The sequence below is a fragment of the Diorhabda carinulata genome, chromosome 4 (assembly GCF_026250575.1).
Source record: "Diorhabda carinulata isolate Delta chromosome 4, icDioCari1.1, whole genome shotgun sequence".
In the NCBI taxonomy this organism is placed as follows: Eukaryota; Metazoa; Arthropoda; class Insecta; order Coleoptera; family Chrysomelidae; genus Diorhabda; species Diorhabda carinulata.
Window position 1 is genome coordinate 5,822,561 of NC_079463.1, and position 19,271 is coordinate 5,841,831.

A 19,271-nucleotide genomic window follows, 5' to 3' on the forward strand; every position below is an offset into this window, starting at 1 on the left:
TGGTTAGAATCAAAAGATTCCGTTGAATGGGGCATATAGCCAGAATGGAGGAATATATTTTGGTAAAAAGATCCTTGTAAAGTAAAAAAAGAGCGAAAGGGGAAAGAGGAAAAATTGGTTGAAGCTTGTAGTAGACAAGATTTACAAAGAATAGGAATATAGATGGAGAAAAGCAGTACAGCGACTCCAAGCTTTGTGTCTATAAGGCCTATTGAGTTGTTTAATATTCCTTATAGTTTCTCGCACCAGAAAGAAATTCAAATTAGACATTTATTAATTAATATAAAGCCTGTAATTATTGTTAATTGGTTATTGCGAATAAGATTTCACGGTAGCCGCTAATAACAATATTCACCTTCAAATTTTAATCATGACTAATAATCATTGCAAATAAAATTTATTTTTGTTAATTCTTTTGATGTTTGATTGTTTATGTAATACCTAGAACGGCATCAAAAGGGAAGTAGCTAATCTTGATAATGTTCATGTAATATTTTTCGAATATCGAATGCAATCAGTGTTATGTTGAAGATAACAACTGGTAACAGTTATAATTAATCTTCTCGGGAACCTATATCGTGCAGCTGTTGTATCAATAACGGACGATAATGCCCAACCACATCATAAAAGAACCATCAAAGAATAGAAAACTGAAGAGTTTGATCGTTTGGCCTGGAATACTTCGTTTTATTAGAAAGATCTCGTTTAACATGCCTACTGGATCAGTTTGATCACGTATGGATCTAACCCACAGTAGTCAACCGTCCCAGATATACCAGGACAGTCTTGAGTTCCATTCATTTGTCGTGTATCCCGCCTTGTCTGTCCCCGGAGTTAAGCAGGAAAAAACTAACAGGAGAATCTGCCGCTAGGAGCGAAAGTTGGAAAGAGTTCGTGGAGGAAATACAATGGTAACAGCTTGTCAAACCTGTACACAACTAGGTGGTTGTCATTAGGTCCAGTCCTCGAGAAGATTATGAAATTTTATTCTGCTCGTTAAAACAATTGCTAGACCTAGAAGAGTTGGACCAGAAACATTTGATCACCGCTATGTATCTTCAGTTTCTTGCTATTGTATGCGCCATAGAAAAACCAAATAAACTTCTTCAGAACACTTCAGAAATACAATTTATTGGTTTCAATTTGAGGATGGCCAAGAATCAAAAAAATGAAGACGTTTTTCAATAACTCTTTGAAGAAAACATTTTGTCTACCTATGACATAGGGTAATTCTTTGAATGCTTTTTAGAAGCTGCCTCTGCACTGGGCATTGAGAAAAAATCTCTAATCGATAATAAATCTTTTATAAAACCATTTTTTTCTAAAGTTAGCAAGCGTGTAACTTTGACAGTAAAAGAGTGTTGGCAAGCCTGATCCAAAAGATTTGATCTGTCCGGGATTTCTGTCGCCCGGTGTTGGCAAACCTGATCCAACCTGAAGTGTTTAAAAGCTGGTCCTTTGTTACAGGACGGAAATGGCGGAATATTACTTAACAATTTAGTAAACTATATGCGCAGATATCTCCAAACCACAATAAATAATCTATCGATTGATTTACACAAGTAAATAAATAATTGAAAATTATTTTTATAAATTGAAACAATTAACAGTTGAATGCTAACAAATTGAGTATTTGCACAATTAATGCCACGATAACTCGACAAACAAAGTCGTAACATACTTCCATTAGAAATACGTCACTTTATCAATAACTTTTTAACGTATACAGGGTGATTGATAAATAAAGAAGTATTATACAATGGGTATACAGTGAGATACATTTAAGTTAGTATATTATGAAAAAAATTTGTCTAGAAACCGCAAAAGATTTGAAAGTGTACTAAAAAGTGAAAACTAGGAATAAGTTGGTAGGTATAGCTTCAGAAGTTGGTAATAATAGTTGAAAGCAAAAGTGTGTTCAAATTTGATATAAATTTCATCTCTTTAAAGATGTTATATTCTATAGTTTCGAACCCACACTTTTCAGTTTTTATTATCTCATAAATGTACATGAAGGGGATATATAAAACGTCTATTATATAGTGTTGCCAACGATATTCTCGTTTACGACAGTCTCTTCTCTTAAATTTGCTTTGCGAGACAAATCGAGACTTTAGAGAAGCCAATAAGCAAAATACTAACTAAATCGATGTGATAACTGTGTATGGCGACATCTAATACATTTTTACAATTAAATATCTTGGAAAAGTTATTACTAGACTTAGCAGCGCTGGATTCACAGTCCTTGGCTAGGTCAGTGATCCGATGGTAGGATGATCTAGTATAATCACGAGCAACTCTCAACCAAACCCGCTAATTAGATAATTACAATGGAATAAAGTATCTACAAACCATCTTGGATAAAATCCTTGGATAGATTTTCAAAACTTGTTGGGAGTTCGTTGGCAAGACATCGGGGCTAAGATGGTATACTGGGTGTACCAAACAAACATCAAATTGGAAGCAGAATAATGAAATTTAGAGTCCAGTACAAAATATCATCTAGGTGTATGTGCTTAAAAGCCAAAACGTCTCCCCAATTTACAATCCTATATCTCACAAAGAATCAGACTTGCACCCACCGTTCTTAATATTATTATTTTTTCCTTCTATACTTGTTACTAAAATTTTGCGCATAACTTATGAATCACCCTATTTATAATTTATATTTATAAATGGAGACAAATCGCAATTCAAACATTTCTTAATGTACTTAGAAAGTATAAATATTTATAAAATAAACTGCTGGTATTCACCATCTGTCGGCATTTATTTACCACCACCGAAGACATTTTTTTATACAACATATTAATGTCTTTACTTACAATAATAAAATTGATTTTTGCGTCAATTATCTAATAACGTGAATAGTGATAAATCGATGAGAAATTAGCTTCGTTCGTGGTAGACATCCCAAACATGTTCTGTCATCAGATTCATGCACGATCGGAATTTGAAATTCTATGTTCGTTGAGCACAGAACGTGTCCTAAATACGTCCAATGTATCATCGGATTTTTGTGAGGATTTTTAATCTATCGCGAGCGTATATTTACCATAAACTAATCTCCAACCTATATGTATTTGAAAAGACGTAGTAGTTGACTTTAATCAGTAACTATCAGCAATAGGTTATCTTGCGATATACCACAGAGTATAAGAATGTCAAACTAGACGATCATAAATCGCTCGTAGCGTTTTGCATGTAGAGAACACATCCTGAACAAAGCATGCGCATTTAAAACGTTTAGAAGATATTCAGAATTTATTCGGAATGTCATGAGAACGTCAAAGTCTGTTCTTTAAAACAAACATTTATTAGTTTCAAATTGAAATTTGATAAATGTCATGTTACAACTTATCTACAAATGGAATGAACAATGAATGAAAAATTAATTCTGCAATATTTGGAACTATAGTATTTTCACACAACCATACTGCTACGCATGCGTCTTTAGTTATCTCCTGCGTCGACGCGACGTAGGTAGACAGAAATCACGATAACAAAATATAATTAAGTTCTTAATCGACGAATTATTCCTGATATATTTGAATAAGTTCCGGTTTGAGGTATAATGACAAAGAATGATAATTTATTAGAAAAAATAGACCATTAATATATATAAATCAATTATATTTATATATGTACATATTATTTATAATACATTTCCTTATGTTAGGATATTCATTAGAAATAATTTGAATATTGTTTTAATTCCTGTTTGTACAAATATCTGTAGTGTCTTTCTATTATAAATTCGAATCATTACGAAATTAAAATCATGTGAAACATTCAGATTGTTGATAAAACAAATTACAACAGATTTTTTACAAGGTATAATGTATACCCAGAAACGAGGATGTTCAGAATAAACTTTAATATATTAAAAGCTGTTTTTCTTCTTCATTCTTCTTTTTGAATAATAATGATATCACTGGTTAAGAAACTTTCGTTTTTTTGTTACATAAAAACTTTTATCAAATTTTGAATGTACTACGGCCACCAAACAATATGTGAATGAAAAAAAAAATGACAATTGACACAAAATACTAGCTACATTTAAATATACTATTGCTCAATAAAGAATAAGTACTTCTGTTTTCGTGAACATATGGCTTTTGGAAACTCTTATTTAAGTGTGAAATGTCAATTTGGTTAGGAAGAAGGTTTCAACCAATCACACTATTTTTTTAATAACCTTAATTCACTTCACAAAGATTTCCCATAGTATAAAGGTATATATGAGGAAAAAGTATATAAATAATGATATATAAATATGAATTGTACCATTTTAAAAATCAAGACTTGAGGTAACAATCTCTCTTATTCAATCTGGGATTCAAATTAGTTGTTTCCAAAAATCTGTCTTCATACATCATGTCGACTCAACTAGATTGCAAACACACATAAAATATGGAATTGTTCACATAAACATCTACTCCAGGACAAAATTTAAAATGTTTATTCCAATTTTAGAATAGCTGTCATAAAATAACGTTTATTAAAAACAAAGTAATCACAGCTTATAGTTCGTACACTTCCTAAGCTAACAATTACAAAACAAACATCCTGTATTAATAGATGGTCATGGAAATTGGGTTAAATTTTCAATCAATCTTAGAATAAATTAGCTCTGGAGAAAAATGGAGATCATATTACTATTTAATAGTAATAAATAAATTTTAATGACATAGTAAATGTATATATTGAGTATTTCTAAACGCGACAAAATTTAGGAGGTGATTATAAATTTTCACAATAATCACTTATGGGCAGACGAGAATTCCCATGAAATTGTAGAGCAACATTTTCAAAATGGGATAACTTAATTGGGTCTCATTTTCGGCCGCAGCCTTTAAATTGAATTTCTTACACCAGTTGTTTCAAAAAAATCAAGACGATTTCACAAATATGGTTTAATATCATATTTACGTTTAGCAACAAAACCATTTAAAATAATGGCAATTGACACAATTGGAAGTTTTGGAGGTTCAAGATCCACAAAAAAATATTTACATTTGACACAAACCGCTGATGATTTCATAAAATTTATAAAGAAAGTATCACAAACAGTAAATGTTGGTATGGTTCTAACTGATCAATATTCAGGAATAAAATCGAAGGAATTTAAAAAATTTTTAAACGATCAAGAAATACTTATGATATTTACAGCAGTAAATGCATAATTTTCAAACTAAATAGGAAGAAATTAGAAGGATTTATTTAGGATACAATTCACAGAGTATATACCGGACATATAAAAACAGAATCCAATCTTTTCCATGTAACGAAACGTATTTCTTCTTTAATAGGAAACATGGTTCGCTTTACTTATCTATAGGTTATGATGTCTATGGTAGAACTGTCATGGATGTCACAATAACATTATCGGTTATTGTCGATTGGGTGATGTGAATAGTTTTATTTTAAGAATTATTTCTTATTCAAGAAAGAATAGAAGAAATAAACTTTGGATGTTGTTTTTTTGTTTTCGGAGCAAGACATGTTTATTTCAACTAATCCAAACAATTATATGTATAGTAAAATAATTTTATATTGTAAAATGTAGACTTGCTTTTTGAATGGCAATTTAAATTCTCATTATATCGGATTATATAGCGACCTTATGACATTTTTTTTAAGTATCTACAAATTCAATAAAAACATCCATATTCAAATTCAATATTTATGCAACACTTTGATTAGTTTTAATAAAAATAAAGTAATAATATTCTAAACATCATTTACAAATAGCGTAACCAGATATTCTTATCTATTTGATTTTTTCATATTCATAATTTTATTTTTAAATTATTAATTTTTTATAAACGTGGACTTACCTTTCTTCAACGGTGAGATTTGCTAATTCTGGTACACGACACCAATACTTTTCCGGAACTATAGTGATAAAAATTTGAGCAAAATATACAAATGCCACATTACATGCGAAAGGTATCATCAATAAAAATAAAATTTTTTGATAAATTCCGAACTCGCCTAGATGAGGTAATAAATCGTCGAAATCGAAAGGTTGTACATTTTTTTTATCATTTTCCGTTTGTTTAACACCTTTTTGTAGAAAGTCCAGAGAAAACTCGTTTCTCTTTCCATCAACTACACTTTCATTTGACTTTTTCGGATTTTCATCATTTGGTTCACTGATATACCCATCATTACTGTACGCCGAACTTTCGGATGATTTTGTTTCGTCTTTAGGTGACATTTTCGAGCGGTTTATTTATTACGATTAGGCTAACCTCTAAGGAGATTATTCCCACTCGTTTAATAGGAAGCGGCGGGTAAACTGAAACAGCGATCAACGGTTTCAGCGTTTTTATAGACCATACTTAAGGTCGAGATGAAGCTGACAATGATCTAGCTTGACTTTGATATGAATCCCCCACTTTTAATTACACACAATTCGGGAGTGCGAATTTATTAGAGTGTATGTCATATAATTAACTTTAGTATTCATTTCATTAAAAAAATACGTTAAATACTAGCATCGTTGTGCAAATTTTAATCCTTCATCCTTGGGAATTAACAATAATTTTAAATTTGTATCTCAACTTTCAACAATAAATATACAAGGCGGCTATAAAGTAACTGATTGATTTAATATTAATTAATATAAAAACATGTGTTTTTTGTTTTCATAAATTGTTATGTAAATAATTTATAAGATAATAAAGTAGTGATATATGCCTGTATCAAGTTCCCGAAATACAAGATTTAGTTTCCATGTACTTAAAATTTTGATTTTTGACTCTTTTGGATTGATTCAATATGAAAGTAGAAAATTTATTTATCAAAGGCGATCAAAAGAATGTACTGATTCCAACGCACTCGTGTGGCCAGATAAATGGGACTTAATTTGAACTTACTATATCATATTCTTTCAGACGTTTGTAAATCTCACAGGATCAACAGTTATTCTCTTTCTAACTAAAGCATTGATTAAAGCCCTCATTCCACCTTACTAAATTTGCACGTCCTAAATGATTTACGGCCGGTTTCATAATACATTTAAAGGAAGCTTTAAATTTAAAGTTTCCATTAAATTAAGCCGCGCGTTTCATAATTGCTATTTATAAATGTTCTTTTCAGTTGAATTTGAGGTTAACGTCAGAGACGGTTCACTTTAGTACATTAAAGTCTCCTTCTACACTGACCCAGGCGTTTTTGATAAGTTTTAAAACAAAGGTTTATGAATGGCTAGATGTCGTGTTACATTAAGTTAAAATTTACGCTCATGCGAAGACGAAAAATCGACATAAACATAAAAACGTACAACTGTATCCGATGCTCGGTAATATTGAAGCTCGTTGGCCAGGTTCCGTATATAACCAGACAATATTAAATACCAGTGCTTTGAGAAGGCAGATTGAGGAAAGACATCGTTTAATGGGTAATAGAGTTATCGAATTAGGAGATACTTTATAACGAAAACTTATAAATCTATTATAAGAACGTCGTAGAGGGGAAATTTGTGTATCAATCATGTAAAACCTTTAATACTTACAATTAGAAATAAAAAAATTATTGAAATGAAAAATTGAATTAAAAAATTTAATTGGTAAACACAACGTATAATAGCTCTCTATAAGAAATATTAGTGACAAAATAACATTTTGTCACTAATATTGTTCATATCTATGTTTCATTATGTTTTTTTTTTCTACCGACACGTATTTGAAAAGAACAACCTTCTTTTAACGTCTTAAAGATGTCTTGATTTGAGAGACTGTTACAAATCGATTATGGAACCACTTCACTTTATATAATAACTAAATTAAAGTGCCCTTTAATCTAAATGAATCTTCAGTTGCCACGATGTCGGTGGCAAAAGAAGAATAAGATTAGTAACGTAATCGAAATGTGTACATACCAAAATAATGAAAAATATATCGACAAAAATAGAAGAAAGGGGGGATTCAACTATATACAAAAGCATCTATGAAAATGCGACAATTAGAACATTAAAAAAAATCAACTATGTATGCTTTTCGTAGGCTAGACCTAAGAGTAGACTTGTTTGTTGTTTTGATAGACCGGGGTTGATAATTTGTAAGATCAAAAAAAATTAGTACGATGAAACTCATTGGGGCCTTTTTTTGGTCGGGAAATGGAGATGGGAAAATTTAATAACAGAGTTGTACGAAATATAGTTTCCATAATTTTTGTATTCACTCTTTTTTCAGATAAAATAAAAATTAATGTGAAAATTTAAAATAACCAAATTTTTGATTTTTCATTTTCATCCTGTAGAAACTATTTTTTTCAGAAATTCAGTGAAAAAATTTTTATGTCACAAATCACTGTATATCTTTCGCTTTCATTCCATACCATTTCATTGCATGAAATAAATAATTCTTTGGTTTCACTAATCACATCAGTAATTTCATTACTGATATTTTCTGATGAGATGAAATTCCAGAATGGAAACCTTTGCCAATGTTATAACATGGAATTAACGTATCAATAAGATGATTATGTTTTTATTATTAAACACCGGGACAGCGCGTACGCAGTCCCGACTACCAAAAATTACGCGCCCGAGTTATCCGCATTAGGGATAATCGCAGGGGTCAGCCCAACCTTAGTGCAATGGAAGGGCCTCGCCCTGGGGGAACCGCCTTGTTGATCACGGTAACCCCTACGCCAGGTAAGTATGATTTCATATTGTCGGTGCTAGTATACGTTCACAACTCCTACGATATAAAGAAAACGGCGATAGCTACGCCATCTATACCCATTAGCAGAGATTAAGTCTTAAGCCATGCTACACCTATAAATCGAAGACAGTTGGACTGGTTGCATAAATTCCATATTATAAATGCTTGAGAGAATTTAAAATGAATTTGAAAATGTAATGAAGACGTTAATAGAGATAACATTATTAATAAATAATTCAAATTAAGTATCCAACAATATTTTTCAAACATTATATGTAATGAAAGATTTTTATATGAATTTACAAATTGAAAAAGTATTTTCCAAACATAATTCAATAAATTAAACGATAAGTACGTGGAAAAAAGTCTCAAAAAATAATTTTATAACATTCGTTTCCACATGATGACAATTCCAAAATTTATTAACTACAATTTTATGGATCAAATATGAAAATATGAAATTTGATTGCGGTTGTTATTTGTCTTTTCTATTTCCTGTTTCAAAAATACTTCCTGCTTTGCGTTGATATAATTATGCACCCACCTATTAATATTATTAACTTCAAGTATTGTATTAAAAATATTTATCGATTCCATTAACCTTGCAATTAGCGAAGTATAAAATTGACTCATTTACATAATGTGTATCGATACGATTTCTGTGAAATTCAATAAAATATTTATCTACATGGAACAGAAATATAGCTATGGTTGTATCAGCTAATTGAATAAATCTATATCTTTTTCTAGTGGTAATAAATTCCAATATTCTGATGATACTCATTTCAAATTACTAACTGTATTTCCTTACAATTATACGATTGTATACTTACCCCTGCAAATAGGAACAATTCGAATTTTTTTATCATAGAGATAACAATATAAAGTTGACCGGGAAATTGGCGCATTTCTCAATTTACACCTAATTTTTTAATGTGAGAAATTATGTTAATTTGTAATTACACCGGGACCGCGCGCACGCTAGTCCCGACTACCAAAAATTAAACGCCCGATTGTTCCACATTAGGGAACATCGCAGGTTTCAAACATATCGAAGTGCAATGATAAGTCCTCTACCTGGGGGAACCGCCTTCGTGATCACGGTTTCCCCTGCGCCAAGTAAGTATGATTACTCTCCTCATATTTCGGCATACCTATTCTTGACTTAAAGAGATAATAAAAGCTCAGTAGTAGTGACATCTACTAATGGGATTCACAAGATTCGCAGAACTAATCGTGTCTTGTATGTAGCCTATACTCATGAAATGAATGAAATCTTTTTTACTCTTGAATGTTACATATTCATATGATTTCATATACGTGATATAATCCACATTATTGATAATAGACTTAAAGTGGGTTGCCTTTATCGTTTTTGTAATTAAATAAACAATTTCAAATGTATAAATATCTTTACAATGTAATATTTAATAATAATATAATAACGATAATTTTACATCTTTCATTTTTATTTTATTTCCATTCTCTGAAATTTATTGTTTATAATTAAATTCTCTTTTCAGTTTAAAAAAATGGTCTTTTGTCAAATATGATATATCGTTAAAATACAAAATGTCATTAGCACGGATCTAAGATTGTACTCTTGCTCCTTGAATTAAGAAAAAACTGCATTTTTATATAATATAATATCAACCAAGATAACTTACGTAAATGTAAATCCGTGACTAACTTAAAATATGTAGTGACTAGAATTCTAGCATTATATATGTCTGTATTTTAAAGATTCCTGTTGATATCCTTTTGTAGTGTTAGTAAATAGGTGGCGTAACTTTCGCCTTTTACTTTTCATCATAGGAGTTGGTAACGTATTCTAGCAACGAATGTATCAAATCATACTTACCTGGCGTAGGGGTTACCGTGATCAACAAGGCGGTTCCCCCAGGGCGAGGCCCTTCCATTGCACTAAGGTTGGGCTGACCCCTGCGATTATCCCTAATGCGGATAACTCGGGCGCGTAATTTTTGGTAGTCGGGACTGCGTACGCGCTGTCCCGGTGTTAAATAATTAAAGCATAATAATTAGGATACTTGATATATTATATATTCCACTAAGTTTAAACATGAATTGGAATTATTTTAAGTTTCCTATTTTAGATCAGAAAATATCATTAATGAAACTCGAGGATTTTCATTTCCCGGTGTTGAATTAGTAAAACAATCGTCGATTTTAATTTTCGTCCGTGAAGTTTTAATAACATCTTTACATTATTGTCGATATCTTGACTAGAATAAGATGCATTTGTTTTGAAAACCATTTAAAATAGTAAGTTTCACGCGAACTTAGTGACTAATAATCTTTAAGTTGTGACTGGTCAGATTTTGTTTTTACTCATTAGCTTTACACTTAACCATAATGATCTTTATTAGAAAATATTTTAATTATCGTAATTGATATCTTCAAGTCGTAAATTGTAACGTTTGCTTAGCTAGAGCTGTTAAAAAATATACAAAGCAAATCAAATACCATCCGATATTTGAAGAAGTTTGAATTCTATACATAACTTTGATGTTACCATATTTTATTTCAAATATGGTAAACTGTACAGTTATTGAAATATGTGTTCATATAATAATTTGTAATAAAATTGTTCTCAATTGTATAAGCTTGGCATCTAGATTACAAGAAACAAAAAATGACGGACATTATTTTGAATCATGGAATAATATTCATATATACAAGGTGGAGGAAAAAGAACGCATTAATTTCAAACCAGTATAATTTGCTTTATTTTGATTACATACAAAATGGATTCACATGAATACAATATTTAGATTATCCAATTTATGACTATTTATTGGAATATCGATATGCATTGTTTGTAGTGAAATTATCACTTTTTTGTAGTGCTGATCACTTTTATTACTTCAAACAGATGGCATCCTGGCGACATTGAACTCTGTGTGGAAAAGCTGTTGAACAGATTCATTACTTTCGAAGAAATGTTCAACAGCGAAAACACGTTGAGCCACGGTCCACTGCGCCATTGCTACTAAAACTGGACACCCTAACGTACAAAACAACCAGCTCCTGCCCCTCCCATTACTTAACTCAAATTCATGCGTTCTTTTAGCGCCATCCATTAGATCCTCATAAAGACAAAACGTGATTTTAAAAATTTGAAGTTCAAAATAAAATAGTTATGAGACACTTTTTGACAGTAACTGAATGACAGTATTGCTTTCCAGGGTACATTTGATTAGTTCTGCTTTTTGTGCGAGATTCCTCTATTCAAATTTTGAGGTACAATTTCATGTTGATGCTGACTAAGAGCGTCAAGTGGTACAATTGTGACTGAAGAGTCATCTTAAATTGATGCAACGGGAAATCTAAACATTTTATAGTTTTTTAAATCGGGTATTAGAGCAAAAAAACTTAATGATCAGCTGTTTACCAAAGTGTTTTGAATACTGTAAAGCTAAGAATTCCACTATAGAATAAATTGTCTATTGACAGAGGTGGTAAATACTAGTGTTTTTTTCTTCAGCTAGATGTTCTTATATTTGACATTTCATTAACATAAGATAGCACTCCTATCGCAATTATACAACGTGACCTCATTTGACGGTTTAAACTAGCGTCGAACGTCAACATGAAATTACACCAGGATGTGGTTTATCTATGATTGCACCCACAGAACATTTATATTTAGACCGATCACGATAATGTTATTTGTTTTAACTTTAGAACATAGAGTAATTAGGAAGGAGTGTGCGCTGTACCTCTCATAATAAATAAGAGACATAGTCGGCCATTTTGGATAACGATTTTATGACTCACTGTGGAAAAGTTGGTTTTTATGTTATATTTTACCCATTATTACTTAATTAGATGTTTTTACTTTATAATAGTATTTATTAATGTAAAGTTGGGTTTTTAGTTACATTATACATACTCTCAGTGATACGAAATGATTCCACATGACAAGAATTCTATTGATAAAAATACATTTTATTTGTGAAATTTTTACAAATGTTGACAAAATTCGACAAGTTTGATTTAGTGGAAATAAATATTTAAGTACATAAGTTTTAGAGCTTTCCGAGGATACCAGGGGGTACACCTGGACCACTGGGTTAAATAAAAAATGAGTTATTTGTTTTTTATTTTAATGGTTTTTTTTTATAAAAATGTGATTAGAATTGTTGAAATTTACTTTCTAACTGCTCCAGAGTTCTCCGTGTTTTTGAACTTTATTGTATTGCATTAGGTCCTTGACAAATATGTAGTCTTTGGTATGATTCCTTTTTGAATATTTGATTGTTTGGATCCAATTTTTTATAGATAGTTTTCTTCCTAGGTATTTAATAGGACAGTTTTTAGATACATAATCTAAGGACCAATTCCAGGTACAGTATACTTCAAGTCTATTTTTAAATATAGGTTACAAGAACATCAGTGGAATGTTATCAAGGGATTTTCATTTCTATTTTGCTTTGGCATTATTCCTAAAGGGTAGCCCTTAAATTTTGAAGTATCTGAAACAAAAATATATTAACTGGCAAAGACTCACAATTCTGAGATAGAATCTAAAAATCCAAAGTGTAAATTAAATCATTACTCATGTATTAGGAGAAATGATATTCTAAATGTTAGCAACTATGAGATATCGGCATTTGGTTAGGTTAGGTTGGGATATTTTTTGGCAGAATTAGGCAACTTTATCAGTATTTTTTTTTGTTTTTATTTGCATTTTATAAGTGATAAGTAAAATAATGAAAGCAAATGGAATGAAGCTTAAACATATACTTGCAATACCTTTCTCAATATTCCACCTTGAAGTACTATGTGTCGTTTCTTCTTGTACATCGGACAATCTACCATTAGTTTCTTGACTAGAATCTAATATCTGTATAGTTTCAATTTCTAACGGAATATCTTCTATAGTTGAAACTGTGTTGAAATTCATCGAGTTATAATTGTCAGGAGTTTCGAATGTTTTCATTAATTGGATGAAGGTAGTTATCACATCTTTCGATCTATTATTTAAAATCATAACTCTAAAATAAAAAAGCAACAAACAATGTAAATAATAGTAAATGATTAGAGAAACTCGGATATACTCACTTTTCTAATAGCTGTATTGATTCAGGGTTTCCTGGTTCATCAATGATTTTATTTTCTAAGGTTGACATACCCTTAATGGGTAGTTTATCAAGACACTCGAAAGATATACAATTTTTAAATTCTAATTTCTTTTCCATTGTTCTGTTGGTCCTTACATGAAAACCATTTTCATTCACTTCATTCTAAAAAATAATTTGAGATACAAGGAGAATTTCAATATCAAGTCAATTTATGAAGTAGCAGTAAAAATGATATAATTAATATTTGTTGTACAAAAGATAACTGTGAAAAAGTCAATTTTGAAACTATGAGGATATATAAATAGAAAGTGGAAGAAGCAGTAGAGGGAGACTTTGAAGAACTTTTTCAAAGTAACAATAAGCGAAGCAGTAAAACAAGTAAGTTGAATATGCAAAACAACTACTAACAAAAAATTGACACCATGGTGGACGACTCAAATAAAAGAAGAAATAAGAAAGACACATCATGGAAGCGTTATCTTGCAAGTAGAACTATAAAATTAACTAAAACTATGAAAATACAAAGAAAAGAGAATTGAGTAGAATAAGTGGTATCCGAAGTAAAGAAAACGAGTTGGATAGACTTCGGTAACAAACTGGAAAGAGAAACCTGAAATTGATTCACAAAATAATTAAATATTTGAGAAAGAGTAAGAAACAAGACGTAATGTACAAAAAGCATTAAAACTTTTTTCGTATTGTCACTTGTTTACCGTTTACCAATAATCTTGCAAATTTGGCAAAACAATCGTATCCATATTCAAGAATACTCTGATGAAGGCTCAAAAATTCCTCCGCCATGAACGCCATATTGAATTTTGAGTTTTTGTTGGAAATTTATTGGCGTATATTTTCGTCTCTGATACAATTTCGTCCACCAACTGCTCTGTAAAATACAGCTTGTATTGAAAAATTCTACAGGTTCATCAATATTGAATATTTGTGACCCTGGACTCCATGTATTGGTGTCTGACGGTGGCGCATCTTCTTCCTCTGAATCCGATCCAATAATTTAAATTCTTCTTTTTTTCTCACTATTATAACGTCAATATCTGTCCCAAAGTCATAACCTAGTAATATTTCACTCAAATCATCTTCATGCAATACAAAATCTAGTTCGTCTTCCACATCACAATTATCTTTAAAATAATTTTTGCATTCAATCTTCACTACACGAAGGGATATATCGTAATACAAACGAAACAAAATGAAACACTTAAAATTGTACAAATAGAAAATGCATATCAAACAATTAAGAGCGCTGAGTGAAATAAACAAGCGTGTGTAAAGGGTTTAAACAGCTCTTATAGGGGGCACAATGAACCTAACCTCTAAAATATACATCATTACGAAGGTAAAACAAATCGTCAGATTCTACATACCTCATTTAAATGTACAATTCTGTTCTTGATAAAATGTATTTTTAGTAAACCATCTAAAATATTATGTAGCCAAGTAAAAGCAACTTGTTTCGTTGATTGGTTTATAGGATCAACGGCAACTGAAAATAGTTTTTCTAAAAGAGCAGTTAAACATTCATTTTCATATAAAATGTTTAGTAGCCTTGTCCATACCAATTTGAAGTTTTCAGAAATTATTGGATTACCTAAAATACAAGAAGAAATTTAATGGACGATTGAATGTAAACCTAGGAGATGAATTTCACAAATACACAACAAGAATGTTTGCGTGGTATTCTTCACAATCGAGACATAAAAGCAAAGAATAATTTAACATGTGAGTTTTTTTTCAAATATATTTATGTAGTGTAGGTGGTTTGATATTTTTTATGCAACAGTTATATTAATTCAGAGTCGTTTTGGCTTTACAGCCACTAAACATCTATAGTTAGAAGATATTTTGTAAAAGACTCTACATCTTTTTGTTCTTCTTCCAAAATAAGTAGAGTTCTCCCACAGGAGGCAATTTTTTGGTGGTCTCATTTCCCAAGGTGTTAGTACAGCTTCTTCAAGGTACTAGAAAAATCAAATATTCAAGAAAGAATGTCAATAACAACTCAAGAATTATTATTAATATTAATCTCTTTATTGGAGTGACAATACAAGGCTATCGAAGAAGGTTCTTATGCCTAAATTACAAGTAAATGTGAAATTTTTGTTTTTTCATTAGGCACTGCTACAATAATCATTAGGTTGTATGTATGTAGGGATTTTGGGGTATCGACTTTAGGGTTGTGGACAATTCCTTGAAATGGGAGTTACATATTACCGCCTTATCTAAAAAATTCAATTCCTCCTGAGATCAGTTTCTACAGAACTTAACTTATCCTCCTCGTTAACAGTTTATTATGCCCTTATTGAATTACAAAAGAGAGCTGTTAGATATTTACTCAGACTAAACAGCAAGGGCTACTTTAAAAGATTAAAAATTTTCATTATTGAATCCGTTGTGTGCTCAATACTGTACAATGGGAAAAAATGCACAATCATTTGCCAATTGAAATCAAATCGATATCCTTTCCTGCATTTCGAAATAATCTTAGGGCATATTTACTGGAAAGAGCCTTCTACTCTGCAGACGACTTCTATTGTTATTATTACCTATAATTTTGTTATTCATTGTGGTTTTATTCTGTATTATTTTTACGTTTGTTTTTTAGTTATTAGCAACTTTTGTCCACAAATTGTAACAATTTTTTGACAATAAAGTATTTCTCTCTTAATTTGAAATATTCATTTTAATATCTCAACCAGTGGCATAGTGAAATTAATAATTTATTATTAATTTAATTAATAAATTAATAATACCTTCACTATCTTCTTCCAGATTTGTACCTAACAAACCTTTCACATCTGTCAAGATTTCAGCTACTTTATTTGGTACAGTAGAATTATGTGAATCAGCTAATGATTGTTTCAAAATTTCTTCTAATATGACTAAAAGACTTTGTTTATCTGTCTTTGGTTTATGGTACCTGAAAACAATTTATGTTAAATCTCATATTCTACTAACTTAAGGAAAATAAATAAGCTAGTTAAATAACTCAAATCATAACTTTGTTAAAAGCTATTTATAGAGCAAAAATATAAATAAAGCGGTTTCAATCATTTCACTAATGTACTTGGATGTCAAAACTATTATGGAAGCCATATTGATGGTAGCTGATAATGTTGGCTACCACCTGGTATAAATCTTATATATTTTTTAATAATGAAGGAATTTTTTAAAATTTCAAAACAATTTGTTAAGTTTAGGATGATTTTGCATTTGTTGTTCTTAGTTTATTATGATATTAAGGAGCTATCAAAAAGAAGTTACTAAAGTTTCAAAGCATTAGAAAGAAATGTCGTACTAATGAGGGCCAGACAATAAGATATTTAATTTTTTAAACTTTTTTATTATTTCGATTAACAATAATGAGTAATGAGCTCCAATATACATAGATATTTCTTCAATTTCTTAATTTTTTATATATGTTTCTAAATCATCTTGGTTTTAGGTCTCTGTTTTATCTTTCATCACTTGTAAAATACTACAGTATCAAATATAAAGTTCTTGTTTCAATCTTACCTTTTTGATACTAAATAATTCACTTTCTTCATCAGAGCTTCTTCATATTCTTTCATATCTGCATTCATATGTATATTTAAGCTCAATCCAATATAAGTGTTCAAAGTATCCACAACTTTAGCAGACTTAGTCTCTGAACTCACAAAATAATCAGAAATAGTATCATTTTGAATCTTCCAGTATTTTTCTATAAGCCATTCGAATGAATAGTTCAATGCTAATTCGAGCATAGTTTTTGAAGGGAGTTTATTGCTGTGAGCTATGTCATGACGAATATCAATGAGCCATTTCGGAAGGTCATTTCTTAAGACCGTTTTATTAAATGTACCCTGTTTGTCATTGTTAGCAGCACATATGTTCAAAAATCTGAAATATCAAAATTGAAGCTACCGTAAATATCCTAGTTGCTGACACTATCCTAGTAGCTGAAATAATTTCTCAATGCAAATATAATAGAACAATACAAAATACAGTTATTTTACATGTAGTCTTTTTCAAGCTTCAACAATACTATTGATATAACTTTGTTTAATATCATGCACATGAGTGCATTCGCTGATCAAGAAACTACTATAGGTAGTTAGTTACTAACTTACCTAGGTATAATTTAAGACACAGAATGTAAGTATCAGCCACTGGGATAAAAATATCTACTACTATAACAGGCCCTATCAGCTTCTGGTACAAATGGTATTTTTTTCATTTAGAATTTTATTAAAAATGTATCAATGGAGTAATTAAATAAATACAACAATCTATAATCACCAAAGCTTCGACTTGCACAATTCATTGACAAAAAAATAATAGAATTACGATGCTTTGCCTTAAAACCTCAGCTATTGGGACATTTATGGTAACAGATCCTTAAAAGTCACAGTTAATTACCTCAATAGAGATATTGAATAGATTTGCACAATTTGCAATTCTGTTAAGCCATCTTTATTTGATAATAAGGTTTCCAATAAAATTAAGGTTCCTGTTACGCCTGCTGATAACAATGGGGTACGAAGCTTCCATATTTTTAATATATCCAATGCTTTTCTCTTATCTTCTTCTAGATTTGAGATTACACATCTATATACACCTTGCCATTCCGACCTAGAAAAATATTCTACTGTATTATGTAAACATTATGTGTTTTTATAATTTTCCTTACGTGTTAAACCAAGGTACAAATACTTTTCCAGTGTGTTTTTGTGAGAATGCCATATCTCAACTTTTGATTCATTCAAAACCATTTAATTTCCGTATTAACATTTATGCTTTCAATTAAAAAACGTTAGAAAATAAATTCCTAATTTGTGGTTTGTTAATTTTTGTTATATACTTGTATAAAAATTATACTTTTCGGTTCTTTTCATTACAAAAATTGTAAGTGGTAAAGCATGATCCACAGAACAACAAAACAATAAAATTGATACATCACAGACACATAGAAGAATGAAGATTATCTCATTCTGTGGTTGACATTTTATATGACTGATCCTATAAACCAAGCTTATATGATTGTGTATCATCTTATTTTTATAAGAAGAAATGTTATTAATTTACAGCCCTAATTTTTTCATATTTTAAGTTTTTCCTAAGATTGCTCTTAATGTTTGTATGGTGCCGATGAAATTTCGAGATACGAACAGAAGTTCTGAATACATTGTTTACAGTTTTACACTACCACTACACCGACATTCGCAATTACACCTACTGACGCGCGTTTCGATAAATTTATCGTCTTCAGAAACCGAAGGTGAACTTACGCACGTTAAACAGTGTAATTGGGAGTGTTGGGAGTGAATGGAAAATAAAACTGAAGAAATATTAATAATTTCATTTATTTCATACTTTTGTCCTCATTATTTTTTGAGAATTCTTATAATAATTGGTTTATGAAGTCAAAAGTGACGTCTATTGAAGCCAATTGACGTACATTGTCATTTGATTTTTCTCGATGTCTTATGATGTC

At 30.5% G+C, this 19,271-nt stretch overlaps 2 protein-coding genes, 1 long non-coding RNA gene and 3 other non-coding genes across 6 annotated transcripts in view; 2 read left to right on the top strand and 4 right to left on the bottom strand.

Annotated features, from left to right (window-relative positions):
• The window catches only part of LOC130892654 (organic cation transporter protein), a 31,911-nt gene extending 25,511 nt beyond the window's left edge, over positions 1–6,400 (bottom strand). The window contains exon 1 of the mRNA XM_057798175.1: positions 5,841–6,400. Within this exon, the coding sequence (XP_057654158.1) occupies positions 5,841–6,223 (383 nt within the window). The 5' untranslated portion in view covers positions 6,224–6,400. The remainder of the gene's footprint in view (positions 1–5,840) is intronic.
• Positions 6,401–8,510: 2,110 nt separating this feature from the next.
• LOC130893554 (U1 spliceosomal RNA) lies at positions 8,511–8,673 on the bottom strand. The gene has a single exon (XR_009059219.1). It is a non-coding gene; the product is annotated as a U1 spliceosomal RNA (small nuclear RNA).
• Positions 8,674–9,639: 966 nt separating this feature from the next.
• On the bottom strand, positions 9,640–9,802 carry LOC130893556 (U1 spliceosomal RNA). The gene has a single exon (XR_009059221.1). It is a non-coding gene; the product is annotated as a U1 spliceosomal RNA (small nuclear RNA).
• A 726-nt stretch (positions 9,803–10,528) lies between these two features.
• LOC130893555 (U1 spliceosomal RNA) lies at positions 10,529–10,691 on the top strand. Its single transcript, XR_009059220.1, has one exon. It is a non-coding gene; the product is annotated as a U1 spliceosomal RNA (small nuclear RNA).
• Positions 10,692–12,785: 2,094 nt separating this feature from the next.
• LOC130892734 (uncharacterized) lies at positions 12,786–18,760 on the bottom strand. The gene is made up of 8 exons (XM_057798305.1): positions 18,468–18,760; positions 18,197–18,409; positions 17,312–17,677; positions 16,549–16,715; positions 15,163–15,386; positions 13,761–13,942; positions 13,452–13,693; positions 12,786–13,171 (listed from the first exon to the last, which is right to left on the bottom strand). Exons 1-8 carry the CDS (start codon positions 18,518–18,520, stop codon positions 13,089–13,091), a joined length of 1,530 nt encoding a protein of 509 aa, XP_057654288.1. The 5' UTR covers positions 18,521–18,760; the 3' UTR covers positions 12,786–13,088.
• LOC130892735 (uncharacterized) lies at positions 12,909–16,470 on the top strand. The gene is made up of 2 exons (XR_009059093.1): positions 12,909–13,042; positions 15,372–16,470. It is a non-coding gene; the product is annotated as an uncharacterized LOC130892735 (long non-coding RNA).
• Positions 18,761–19,271: the final 511 nt, after the last annotated feature.

Bases quoted from the DNA above. Each gene is read 5' to 3' on its own strand.
- LOC130892734 (XM_057798305.1), bottom strand. From the start codon at position 18,520: ATGGCATTCTCACAAAAACACACTGGAAAAGTATTTGTACCTTGGTTT. The intron at 13,943-15,162 runs GTATGTAGAATC...ATTATTTTTTAG, and splicing joins GAATTGTACATTTAAATGAG to AATGAAGTGAATGAAAATGG. The intron at 13,694-13,760 runs GTGAGTATATCC...TTTTTATTTTAG, and splicing joins TCAATACAGCTATTAGAAAA to AGTTATGATTTTAAATAATA.